The sequence below is a fragment of the Pteropus medius genome, unplaced genomic scaffold (genome assembly GCF_902729225.1).
Source record: "Pteropus medius unplaced genomic scaffold, Ma_sr-lr_union100, whole genome shotgun sequence".
Lineage (NCBI taxonomy): Eukaryota > Metazoa > Chordata > Mammalia > Chiroptera > Pteropodidae > Pteropus > Pteropus medius.
In genome coordinates, this window is record NW_024352783.1 from 1,136,235 (window position 1) to 1,150,040 (window position 13,806).

Sequence of the window (13,806 nt, forward strand, 5' to 3'; positions counted from 1 at the left end):
TTACATTGAAACAAACCAAATACATTTATATCCACAATGATGCCCTTCCAAGCTTTTCTTTCCATTCTTCTTTTTCCATTCTTCTTTCTTGTACCATTGTTGGTCCTGTTGGTTTTTCATTAAAACATGTCTCATTCCTTCCTATCTTTCTCTCTGTGTTCTCAGTACCACCACACTTTTTGTACGTCCTCACATCTTACACCTGAATTCCGTAGTTATTTCCTAGCTGATCTGTCTTTAAATTTTTACTACTTTTTATTCTCTTCTGTTTTCTTTTTCTTTTTTAAATTAAATTAATTGGGTGACATTGGTTAATGAGATTATATAAGTTTCAAGTGTACCATTCTTTAATACGTCATTTGTATATTCTATTGTGTGCTTACCACCCAAAGTCTTCTTTCTGCTCCATCCCTACTTCCCCTCTGGTAACCTTCATGCTGTTGTCTGTTTATTCTCTTCTGTTTTAATACTGACCAATGAATTTTCTCAAAATATTGCTTTAATTACAGTTTTGCTGAACAACTTGTAGTGGCTTGCTATTACTGTTGCCAAGCTTTCATATATCTGTAATTAGTTGTTTTTAATCATTCTCAACTTAATTCCTGTTACTTTACTGTCTGATATTTCTTTCCTTAATATTTGAGTGACTCTTAAATGCCTGACATGATGCTAGAGTTGAGGATACAAAGATAAACTAGTTACTACTGCCCTTGGGTGTTACAGGTATGGATACTCCATATGATAAATACTCCAGTAAAGAGTGTACCAGCTGCCTCAGGGCATAGAGAAGGGAGCAGCTAAAGTACCCTGGGGGAGTTGGGGAAGGTGAGTCTGCAAGGATAAATAGGTTAACCAGGTGAAAAGAGAGATGCAAAGGCAGAGAGGCAGGAAATTGCATGAGGTGTTAATATTTCACTTTGATAATAGTGTATAGAGATAGTATGGCTGCACAAGATGAGACTAGAAGTTGGTTGGGGCCAGTTTGTGAAGAACCTTGTGTACAATGTTTGAAAGTCATTCTATAGACAGTGGGAGGGGGCTCTGAGAATTTTTTAAACAAAGGGGTAATACCAGATTGTGATTTAAGAAGACAATACTGGGGAATTGGAATAGAGAGGAGGAGATGTGTATACAATTTAGGAGTAATCCATATGATAGATGAAGAATTACTCCAGGCGCAGAAGGTTGGAGGAGAGGAAATGCAATTCAGAGGTATTTTGACAGTTGACAGGACTTGATAAAATTGGGCATGGCATATTTCTGTCTTGAGGTTAGGGAATTTTTTGTAGTAGATAGCACATAGCGGATATGGGGGCACATAGTAGGTACCTGTTAATGTTTGCAGGAAGAAGAAAAGGGTTGGTAGGAAGAAAGCAAATGGAGTGGGACCTGGGACTTCGTGTTTTAAACACATTCTTAGTTAATTTTTACATACTCTAAAACTTGAAAAGTTTTCATCCTGAAAGTGTGTCAACTTGATTGTATTGTGTTTAAAATCCAGTGGGGAGATATAAATTGTATAGTAAGTGGCCTTTCTTTAAGGAACTTTAAGGACTTTAGATGGGAATTTAAGAGAAAGGAGTATATTTAATGGCCCCAAATGATAGTAGAGACATTAAATGCCACCAAATGTCAGAGGGGGTGAGATCATTCTCTTTCAACTGGGCCAGTTTTTTTAGGTCAGTAAATGGCATGAGATAAACTGACAGTTTCTTTTTGTATTAGATATTTGCTTGTTATTTATTTAATTCATGGATTCTAATTTTTTTTCTAGGGCAACAATAGTTTCACTGGAAGACTTTGAACAAAGGCTAAATCAGGCCATTGAAAGAAATGCATTTTTAGAAAGTGAACTTGATGAAAAGGAATCTTTGTTGGTCTCTGTACAAAGGTTAAAGGATGAAGCAAGAGGTAAAATTTATAACTTAAACCTTATTGTTCCTAAGCCAGAGTTCTAAGCTAGCTTCAGGATTAACTTTTTAAAGCTATACATTTATATACTTTTGTCAGATACTGTACTAAGTACTTTTAATCTGTCAACTTACTTAATACCTACCTTATCAGCTCTAGTAGGTACGTATTATTACCCCCATTTTATAGGTCAGAGAACTGAGATGCAGAGAGTTTGCATTTTGTTCAGAGTCTCTTATAACATGTCAGTTGGGATTCAAACCCTGGTCTGCTTTCTAAAGCCTTAACCATTACCGCTGTGCTTATACTGCTTGGTTAGTTGGGGTTTTTCCTTTTTGTTTCTACCTAAATAATTTTGTGTTATGTACATAATAATATTACGTATGTGCACATGTTATACATATAGTGAATATATACTTTCCTTTAAAATTCTCTTTCCCTCCCTCTTTTTTTATTTATGCATGGTAGAATGCAAAGTATTGCAAAGAAGAAAATAAAAATCATTGCCAATCTGTTTATTTTGAGAGAACCCACTGACGGTTTGGTGTGTTTCTTTTCAGTCTTTCCTATGAGTGTATATAAACATATCTATATACTTTTTTCCTTTATATAATTGGGACCACACTATATATGTATATATTTTCTATTCTTTCTTTTTTCACTTCTTAATATAGTGATATAATCCATGCCAATAAAAGATTTTTTAAAACAGGTTTTGAAAACTGTTGTGTAATATTCTACTATAATTGTTTTATTTGGTGAGTGCTTTATTATTTGTGGTTAATTTTTTTGCTATAAATCTTGAATAGGATCCTTGTACTTAATATTTATAAATATCTTTGATAATTTCTTTAGAATAGGTTCTTAGAAGTGACATACGATATAAATGTCTTTAATGGTCATAAAAGACACTGCTAAATTACTTTATAGGTAAATCATAACCTTTATACTCTCTGTGGCAGTGATTGAGGGTGTCCTTCTCACACTGTTAACTAGCATTGTGAATAATAAAAATAGATTTAAAAATTACTTAAAAATTCATTTGGAAGTTGAAAATTGGTATCTCATTGTTTTTAAATTTGTAGTTCTTTGATTACTAGTGAAACTTCATGTCCTGTGTTTAAAATTTATTTTTTCATGCCTTTTCTTTTTTTTGAAGAACTTCAGCTGAAGAACTTTTCATAATTTATGTAATGTATAAAATCTTAACACTGTACCTTATTTATTTATTTACAAATGTGGTCTAAAACATAACATAAAGTTTACCATCTTAACCATTTTTAAGTGTATAGTTCAGTAGTATTAATTATATTCACATTATTGTGTAGCAGATCTCTAGAATTTTTTTATCTTGCAAAATTGAAAGTATACCCATTGAACAACTCCCTATTTCCTCCTTCTCCCAGCCCTGACAACCACAGTTCTACTATTTATTGCTCTGAGTGTGACTACCTTAGATTCCTCATATAAATGAAGTCATATAATATTTGTCTTTTTGTGACTGGCTTATTTCACTTAGGTTAATGTCTTCCGGGTTCATCTGTGTTGTAACATGTGACAGAATTTCCATTTTAAGGCTGGATAATATTCCATTGTATGTATATACCACATTTTCTTGATCCATTTATCCGTGTGGACACTGGGTTGCTTCTACTTCTTGGCTATCATGAATAATGCTGCAGTGAATGTGGATGTGCAAATATCCCTTTGAGATCCTGCTTTGAATCCTTTTGGATATGATCCAGAAGTGGGAAAACTTTGTATCTTCTTTTAACATAAGCAAGTGTTCTGTAAGTCAGTTGAATAATTGGAAAGGAAAACATTAATTTTGGGTTGCAAATTCAATTTTGAAAGCAAGAAACAAATTTGCAACTATTCTTACTACTTTCTTTCTAAAACAAAGTATTTTATTGTGACAATTAATAAAAGATATCAACCCGTTTAAAATGATAAAAATGCACTTCATTGATTTTTGCAATAATCCCCATTGCCAATCTGTTTATTTTGAGAAATGAAACTATATCATTGCAAAATGAAAGCAAATAAATTGGTAAGGAATATTTATTTTTGTGTCATATATGTTTACTGTGAATTCTACTTTGGACTGTGCCTTATTTCTATTTGCATATGGGCATAGAAAATTGTTCTCTTTAGGTTATAGCATTTTTTTTTGGTTATAGCATTTTTAGATTTTGACAGTAGGATTGTCATTTTTATTTCCCTAGAAATAAAAATTGTTAAACAGGAAATTAATTTTTGCAAAATACTAATTTGGGAGGAATATCTTTATGGCGTTTCAGATGTGACTTTGCTTGATGTATTTGCTTCCTCTAGTGAGTATTACTACCTTTGCAACATTTTACAGATTTAAGGCAAGAACTAGCAGTTCGGGAAAGACAACAGGAAGTAACCAGAAAGTCGGCTCCCAGTTCTCCAACTCTAGACTGTGAAAAGATGGATTCTGCTGTCCAAGCATCACTTTCTTTGCCAGCTACTCCTGTTGGTAAAGGAACAGAGAACAGTTTTCCTTCACCAAAAGGTTTGTAACGTCTTTTCTTTTTGAACCTATGGCAGATTATTAACTTAAGAGGGTTAGCTGATGAAGCAGGGTTTGCTAAGTTTTAAGCAATAATTTCAGTGTAAAAGTTGGTTAAATATATAGCACTGTGTGAAGAAGAAATTGTGTGAAGAAGGAATTATTTTCCTAGTGCACCCAGATAAAGGAACCAATGAGATAATGGCTACATTTAAGACAAAAGCAGCTTAATATATTGAGATTTTAAAAAGTGAAAAGTTTTTTTTTATTATAGTGGTAATATATGTTTATGTAGAAATATTTAAAAACAAAAGAAAAAAGAAAATAAAAACTCTCTGCAGTCTTACCAGTTAAAGTCAACTACTCTTAGCACTGGATTTTTTTTTCTATCATGTATCCTTATTTGTGTTTGTGCCTACCTCCTTGTTACACATAGGTTTTGAGATTGTGTTTAAATATAGTGTTATTTCTTGTTTTTGCCATTTTACATGCCATGAGAGACTAGAAGCCTTTATTATATGGAATGTATAGAGACTTGAGTTACTATTCAGACTTGAATGAGATTGGCTTGGATACACATATCCATTCTATTACACTGCCTCTGTAGCTGCTATTTTCAAAAGTGACAGAGTAACTAATGAGTAGTACATAGAGAATATTTCTCTTGCCGTCAACCAGTGTGTTTTTAAAATCTCGATAAACTGAAAAACCATATAGTAGCCAATAGATGGAACCTTAGAATAGGACCCTGAAGCTCTAAGTTCAGATTTATTTAGTTTTTTCAGCTTGTAGATCACATTTTAGCTACTCTCATTCTCCTATGCTTTTCCTCCCCAAATGGAAGCATTCTTCACACCCCTTTTTAAAATATAGAATTTTATCTTTCATAGTGATATGGGAAAGTTTTCCGTCTGGTCAATTAATGCAGTAAGTTCTCTATATCTGTGCTACCCAATGCAGCCAATATCTGTGCTAGCCATTAGCCATGTGACTACTTAAATTTATTTTTTTTTCTAATTTAATATGCATTAAAATTTAAAAATCAGGTTTTGTTTACATTAGCCACACTTCAAGTGCTCAGTAGCCCTTTGAATAGGAAAAATCCTGTTCTTGCCTTGTTAACAAAGTGAAATTAGATAAGGTTTGTGAAAATGTTATGTAGTCATAAGATGTCCCTAATTGTACTAGTATGTGTTGAGTATGCTGCTGGGGGAATATAGCAGGTAGTATATAGATTATAGCAGTCATCAGAAGCTCTCATTTTTCAGAGTGGTGCTTCTGTATTTGAGGACCTCAGAATTACATTTGAAAATAAACCCAAGTTTTGCTTTTCTGTTACTAGTTAGAATTATGCAGCTAGGTTCTGAAAATTCTTTATTTTGAGCACTAATCAGAATAGTCAGGAGCTTCAGTCAAGGTAATACCCAGAGGGAGCTGTACATTTCTTTTATAGCTTGTTAGAGTTTTCATGCAAGAACTTGGGAGGGCGGGATGTCGGTAGAACATACGTAAAGCTTACTCTGGCACAGAATTAAGATATGTCAACCCTCAGGCAATAATATTTGTCCAAGTAGACACATTTTTAGACTGTCGACAGCGTTAACGTTCATTAACCTAAAAGTTGCTGTATACCGGATCACTGCAGTTTTCATGACAGGGCGGTTAGCACAGATACAGTGAGAAGCAGGAGGTTAGAGAAATCAGTGGTGAGGATGAAGAGCTGATCTCTATGAAATGGTCTGTCTTTAATTACATTGTGTTGATACAAAGCCTGTTTCCAAAAAGCATTTAATGCAACTTACTGTAAAAGCATGGATTTAATAATACCTAAAGTACAAAATTTGAGGAGAATAGGAAAAATGAGATCCAGAAATCCCTGCCAAGGAAAGTACAGCAGTTTATTTATATCACATTGAGCACCTGTTATATGCCACACATTAATTTACATGCTGGGAATACAGTGCTGAATAAGACAAAGTCCCTACTTTCAATGCGATTACATTTTTGAGGACAAGAACAATAAACAGCAGCAGCAACAATGAAAGCATTTTATGTGCTGATTAGTACTGTCTGGAAAACATAAAAAATAATAACATTTATTGAGTACTTTTGGCATTTGTAAAGTATATTAACTAATTTAAACTTCACAACAACTTTATGAGGTAAATGTTATTATTAGCTCCCTTTTACATGTATCTCAAGGCCACACAGTAAATGGCAGAGATGGATTTGTATCCAGCAGTTTTGCTCAAGAGCTCTTATTATACTATATTATCTATATTATCTCATTACGCTATATTATCTCAAAAATAAATTGAAGAAATGTGCATGATTGAAAACCTTTGCTGAGGGGCATGGAAGATGTGAATAAATATGCTAAATACCATGAGTCTGAATGGGAAGACTTAATTTTGTTTCAATATCCATTCTTCCCAAATCAATCAATAATTTAAATTTCTAATGAAAATCCTAACAAGATTTTTTTAAGTTGCCCAGTTGATTTTAAATTTAGTCTGAAAGAGTAAATGTACAAGAATAACCAAGAAAAGTTAAATAGGTTAATAACAAGAAGAGGTTTTGCCCTTCAAGATACCAAAAAAGATATTTTAACACTATAAAGCAGAATCTTTCTGGCAGAATGCACTAATAATTTAATGGAACTTGAAATCTACAGGAAATTCAGTATATGGTTTTAGTGCCATTTCAGATGAGGTAAAATCTTTTTCCCTAAATGGTATTTGGACAATTAGATATCCATTTTGGAGGAAAAAATTTAGATATTTGATGAGTTAAATGATTTGAGTGTAAAAAAATTTTAGGAAATCATTAGAAGAAAACATGGGGGACATTTTACAATATTGAAGTGAGGACGCCAAAGCCTTCCTTCCCCAAACACAAAGCTTAAAAGATAACTGTCACACTGAGATATACAACATATATAAGAGAAAGGGTGCATACCTACAAGAGTGCCCTTGCAAATTGATTAAAGGAAAGGCAACCCAGTAGAAAAAAGTGCAGAGGATAAAGAGATGATTTTCAGAAGAAGATATTCAAATGATTAATTATTAAGGAGATTAGAATAAAATGACTATCAAATTGGCAAAAAAATAGAGAAGATAATGTCTAATATTATTGAGGACACCACCATACAATTTGCTGATATCGACAACCTTTTTAGAGAGCATTTTGGCAGTATCTATTAAGGTGAAAAAAATGAGCATATCCTCTGACCTAGCAGTTCTATTTTTAGAAATCTCTTCTTCAGAAAAACTCATCTAGATGTTTTAAAGATATATGTCCTTTTAGCATTATTTGTAATAATAAACAATGTGACCTGAATATCCATCAATTGGAGAATGGTTAAACATATTTATGGTATCTCCACTTTATCTGTAGTTTGGAATACTGCTTTGTAATAACAGTGAAACCCAAATGTAAAGGGAATTGCATGTGTAATCACTTGCGTTTTATTTTTCTCTAGCTATACCAAATGGTTTTGGTACCAGTCCACTAACTCCTTCAGCTAGGATATCAGCACTAAATATCGTGGGAGATCTCTTACGGAAAGTAGGGGTAAGCATTCAATTATTTATCATTAGGTGTTTCAGCTTCCAAGGTATTGAATTAATTCTTAATTTGAAGTGAAGGACGAAAAGATGATACCTTTTTGTGGTAAAGGCTATAATAAAGCTGAGAAATAAAAGCATCCAGTGACCAGCTGAGACTGGTCCAGACAAACACCTCCAGGGCTTGGGCTTGCCACTGTCTCTGCAGAAGGTCCTGCATGCGGAGCTCCTAAGTTCCCATTGGGCATTCTTCATGTTCCCTGTGCCTGTATCTAAAACACCATGACTCCTCCATTTTTTCCTAAAATACTTTCTGCTTTATGTTTTACACTGCCCTCTAATCCTGTTCTTGGCTGTTGTCTACCATTGTCCTAGTGATCCCTGAGCTTTTGCTTTGTAGAACTTTAGTACTGGCTCATGGCATGACTTTCTACTCTTAGTCATGCCTGTCTTACTGCTCCTTGGCCATCTCAACTTCAGTGCCATCTCCTTGGCTGTAACCTTGTATTCCAGAACAGTTTGGCTTTCGAAATATTAAACTTGTTTTTCTACTTACTCAGTTTTTTACTCTCTATAATACTTACTCTTTGACCTTATCAAGAGAGTAGTACTTAAACTTTATTAAGGGGTATTTTTAGTGCTCTCTTGCTTTCACTTTGTTTCTACTCGTATCTGTGATCCCAGAGATTGCTTACTCTGTTACTGTTGGTCATGATCTTTTTGGCGGTGGAGGAGACCTGCAGTCTGGATCAGTCAAGAAATTGGACTTCTCTTTTTCTTCATTTCTAGCATTAGTCAGTTCCCTTTCTTATTTCTCTCAGTGACTGTGGCCTCTCTTTTCAATAATCTACCCCCAAAACTTCCTCACTATCTACTACCCCCTTCACTTATTTTTTTGTGTGTGTGAGATACTTTCTGAAAAAAGCAGAAATTGTATTGTACTTTATATGTAGTAGAAATAGGAGGCCAAGATACAAGGTCCTTTGTTTATCTTTTCTGGCTCATAAAATTATTTTTAACTGTTAGATTAAATCTGTATTTTAAAGTTACTATAAAGAGTAATTAATTGCACAAGTCATTCATACAGTACATAGAGTAATTTTTTTCACTCCTAGGATAACCATTTTTTATCTCATTGTTGTAGGAGTTATGGTATTTACCTATAATTTGAAATGATATGTTTATTTTTCTGTATCTTGACTTATCAACTTTAAGCAATAAGATGAGGAATTTAACTTACATCTTCCCAATTTTTTATTTTTATTTTTTATTCTTGTTAGTCATTTTTGTAATTTAAAATACAAAACCTCTGTTTCTGACTTTATTAGATTCTATCTCAATTTCTTATTATGTGGGCGTCTCTCTGTCCCTTCTGGAACTCTCCGTTGGTTGGTTCTAAAAAGTGATAATCAGTCAATAGCATTATATTATGCTTATGTATATATTAAAACATAGAGGAGGAGCTGGCCTCCTGGGTCATTTTATTTGTGCTGTTAACCGATGGCTCAAGCATTTTGATCTTTATCATTTACTCAAAATCATATCAGATATTTTTTTGTATTTGTGTCAGAGCTGAATTATATGCTTTTTTCTTTTTTCCTAGCATTTCTAATTACCTTTTTTTTTCTTGTGCATAGAAGAAATATACTATTTCTTTGCAATATCTCATATCTTCCAGCTTCTTATTCATACTCTTCGTGGAAAGCTTTGATATGCTTCTAGGGCTGCTGCACCACTGTCACCGTTGAATTTCTCTTCATTATACTCTTGGATTAATTCTGCCTATTCCTGGACCCCAAGTTGTTATCTTTGTTTGTTCTTGATTGTTTTGCTTTAGTATGTTAAGTAATTTGTCCAGAAATGGTGCATGAAAGTTAAACTTGGTGTCCTTGCATGATTTACCTATTTAGCTGACAGTCTGCCTTCCAGGATGTCATCAAAACTTTTGGTCTGCTGTTATCTGCCAGCTCCAGCATGCTTTTATGAATATTTCATTTTCTTCTTTGCTTTGTTTGTCTACTGACTTGAGCTACTTGGAAGCCTCCTCCCCATTCTTGCATGATAAATCAAGGCCATCCGATTTAAAGTTTCGTTTTTTTTCTCTTGCCTTCTTTTATTACTCTCCTATTATTACCTCTGTTTGTAGCCATTCTTCCTTTTTATTTCAGTGGTAAAAGTGTCATATTTCTGCCCATGGCAAATTTTGTTCCTCTGTGCTTTGGGTCCCATTCCTTTCAACCTTATCATCTTCATGTCTCCTGTGTCTCCAGCCTTTTGCTCTCTATTATGTTAATATTTATGCGTCACATATTATATACACTTTTTTATATTAGGCAAAAATAAAAGCAGCTGTTTTTTCCTTTTAACCCTACATCTCTCTTTAGTCATTATCTTACTTCTTTTCTTCACAGCCAGCTTTTTGAAAGTATGTCTCCATTTATTGTTAGCATTTTTGACTACAAACACTCCCCAGATATCCTAGTCTGGGCTCTGTTCCCTGCTCATGCCACTAAAATTGCTCATTGATGATAATCTCAGTTCTGTCAAATCCAATAGATGTTGTTCTGTTTTAATTTTATTTGAAACATTCAACATTGACTTTTTGTTTTTGGAATGCTGCCTTTCTTCTGTTTCTTTGATGCTGTGTCATGTCTGCTTTCCAACTTCTGAACCAATCCCTTTGTCATCTTGTTGCATCTTACTCTGTCCACCCTTTCATTGTTGGTTTTATTCAGAGCTCTGTCTTTAATTTTCTGATCTTATTAATCACAACCATGATTTTTGTCTACTATCTGGTGTAGATATCTTCTAAATCTTGATTTCTAGATCACTCTTTTCCCCCGGGTGCCAGACTCAGTACTTGCACTGGGTGTCTCACTAATGTCTCATACACAGCTTGTGCCTGCTGTATGATAGATGCTCAGCGCATATTTGAATGAATGAGTATCTTGAATATAGGAAATTAATGGCTCTTAGTTTTTACTGTGGTTGGGTATATTTAACATGTTGCTGAAATAATGCTTATTTAAAGCTTATCCTACAAGGATATTACCTCTCTTTGTTCTGTCCTTATTTTACTAGGTCATTGTATTTTTGTTTTAGGAAAGAGAAAAAGTTTATTTTTTGTTTCTGTTAATAGCTCTTACTGAAATTATGGGGGGAGGATTTGCAAACTGAATATGTTATCCATGGGTTTAATTTATCTGTGCATTGCTAATCTCTCAATGTAATGGATAATAAGAATGGAGTATTTTTTGTTTTTTATTTTTTTGTCAGGGAGAGGGGTTTGAGTTGCTCAAAGTGTTTATGGGAAAGGGGGAGTTGGTGCTGTCTGTGTGTGATGGAAATAATGAGGAACTCCTGTTCTCCTCATGCCATCTGTTTGTAGAGCCTGGCACTGGCCAGATGTGGTGACAGGTGCTAAGAAGGGCATCCAATTTAGAGATAAATCCTAAAGGGACGGTGTCATTTTCAGGTGAAGTATTTAATTATAGACAAAGGGTATCAGACATTTACACTGTGTTCTCAAATAGAATAGCTTTTAACTTCATGTGAGGTGTTATAAATGCTGTCATTCATTCTGATGTTGTAGAAATAACTAAACTGAAGCCCTATGGAAAGAACGTCTGCTTTACAAAAATTCTCAAGTGATATTTTTGCTTTCTTTATAGTGCTTGCACAACCCCTTATTCCCCCCTCCCCCTCCCACACACACACTCTCACCCCTAACTAGCCAAATAACAGAACAGTCCACAACTCAGAAACAAATAATGCATGGGGGTCAAGAGATCTGGGCTCTCTCTTTGTTTGTGCCACATTTTTCTTAGCTGTGAGTGAGGATTATATTTGTATCCCTCAGTAATACTGAGAGGAATAAGTAAAATATTCTGAGCTCATTTTAGAAAGGGAGCCAGTATAAACATTTCTTCTTTCTATTAGAAAGGTGATTGATTATGGATGGCTTAAGTAGCCACTATATCAACTGAAAAAGTTAGTTTTGAGCCTTGAAATAGAAATGGTTTGAAATGCAAATTTTTATGTGCAGCTACTGTTTTGACAACCGAATCATTCCTTCTTTCTTTTGTAGGCTTTAGAATCCAAATTAGCAGCTTGCAGGAATTTTGCAAAGGACCAAGCATCGCGAAAATCCTATATTTCAGGGAATGTTAACTGTGGGGTGATGAATAGCAACGGCACAAAATTCTCTAGATCAGGGCATACATCTTTCTTCGACAAAGGGTAAGTCTCGGAAATTTTAAATAATGTTTTGAGTAGTAAAGTTGCACATTATTAAGTGAGCTTATTCAAGCTTTGAAAATGTAAACTCAGTTTGATAAATCTACTTGAAGCCTGTTATCATTCACATCTCAGAGGACATGAAATTTGTTGTTGCCTTCTAGTCCCCATGGAGTCTGTTGCCCTGCGAATCCTGACTCTGAAGCTTCTGTCTTGGGAAGCAACAGTGTTAGGCTCTGGAGATTAAAGATGCTTATGATACGATCTTTGTTCTCAAAGTGCTTATAGGCTAGTAGAGTTTTCTAGTAAATACTTGTTAAGGGTAGAAGAGGACATCATAATCATGTATATATGCAAACTCTGCAACAAACCTTCCGTCTGAAGATTTTAGAAAAATATAAAACCACAAGATCAAATACAGTTTAGGAGACACATCTTTTGTATGTGAAGATAGTTTTGAGGAATTGAGAAAAAGTCTTAAGAGTGAAGTAGTGATACATTCTTAATGCAAAAAATTTCAGTTGGTACAGAAGTAAAGTTAAAAGTATATGTTTTTTGTTTTCACTATTTTTGCATTCTTGCAGTTAGGCATGTATAATCATATTTTTATGCATCTTCTATACTCTTAAAATTTATGGGATTATGCTTTAAGTATGTTCTTCAACATGCCTATCATCTTATATTAAGAATATCTTTCCATGTTAGTACATATTGTTCTATTGCAATTAAAAAAAAAATTGCATGGTTATACTTTTTTTTTGGGTGTGCCGTAATTTAAATAACTAGTTAAGACCTGTGGTCTAGGGATGCTGACTATGTTACTTACCTAAGTAGCTATTATTGGAACAGCAGCTGAGGCACCATGATTCTTTGCCACTGTCTCGCTTTGAGTTGTAGAGACTCTTTATTCTTGTTGTTCTGGAAAAGTAATACAGATACAACTCTAGAAGTTTTCAGTTTCTTAAAGGAGCTTTTATGGTCTGCTTTCTTCAGTAATGGCACATTTATGGAGGATCTGATTTGGTACACAGTCCACCCTAAAAAGCTTCATGTATGTGAGAATAGATATGAACCAGAAGTGGATCGGTCAGACAGATAGTTTTGCATGTAGAAAGTCCTTAGAACAGTCACGATGAAGAAGGGATAACATTGTCAGTTCAGGCTCACTGCTCCTATCTTTAGAGACTGGCTTCCACTTGACCCCTGATGCAGAGCACTGGGGCAGTCATTGCCCACTGATGAACCCAGTCTTAGGTAGCCGCAGAGGATTCAGAGTAACCTGGAACCAGTAAGTGGGCCTTGGGCACTGTCACAGAGAACCCCTGGCCCCTGGGGAGCATCCTAGATGCAGGTATAGGCTTTATTTCCTGAACTGAACCTGGAAATGTGCTTCCCAATAGGAATAGTTACAGATGATATTTAGTTTTAGCTTACATAATACAATTTTTTTTAACTGTATTGTTTCTATTAAGAATTAAATATGCTCTTGTGGGCTGGTCTTTCCTCAAGTGTTTAGTTTATATGATAAATGGGTTATATCTATACACTCAAATATTA

At 34.4% G+C, this 13,806-nt stretch overlaps 1 protein-coding gene across 10 annotated transcripts in view; it reads left to right on the top strand.

The window, feature by feature from the left end:
* NDEL1 (nudE neurodevelopment protein 1 like 1) overlaps positions 1–13,806 on the top strand; it is a 77,710-nt gene that overhangs the window by 10,393 nt on the left and 53,511 nt on the right. For 9 of the 10 annotated variants that reach the window (XR_005649561.1, XM_039847312.1, XM_039847320.1 and 6 more), the window contains exons 5-8: positions 1,775–1,911; positions 4,277–4,450; positions 7,929–8,020; positions 12,101–12,252. Coding sequence is in view for 9 of the 10 variants with exons in the window: in XM_039847312.1 (XP_039703246.1) it covers positions 1,775–1,911; positions 4,277–4,450; positions 7,929–8,020; positions 12,101–12,252 (555 nt within the window). In the remaining variant the exon portion in view is untranslated. Of the gene's footprint in view, positions 1–1,774; positions 1,912–4,276; positions 4,451–7,928; positions 8,021–12,100; positions 12,253–12,413; positions 12,987–13,806 lie in introns of those variants that run through there. The other variant, XM_039847316.1, reaches the window with a different exon arrangement.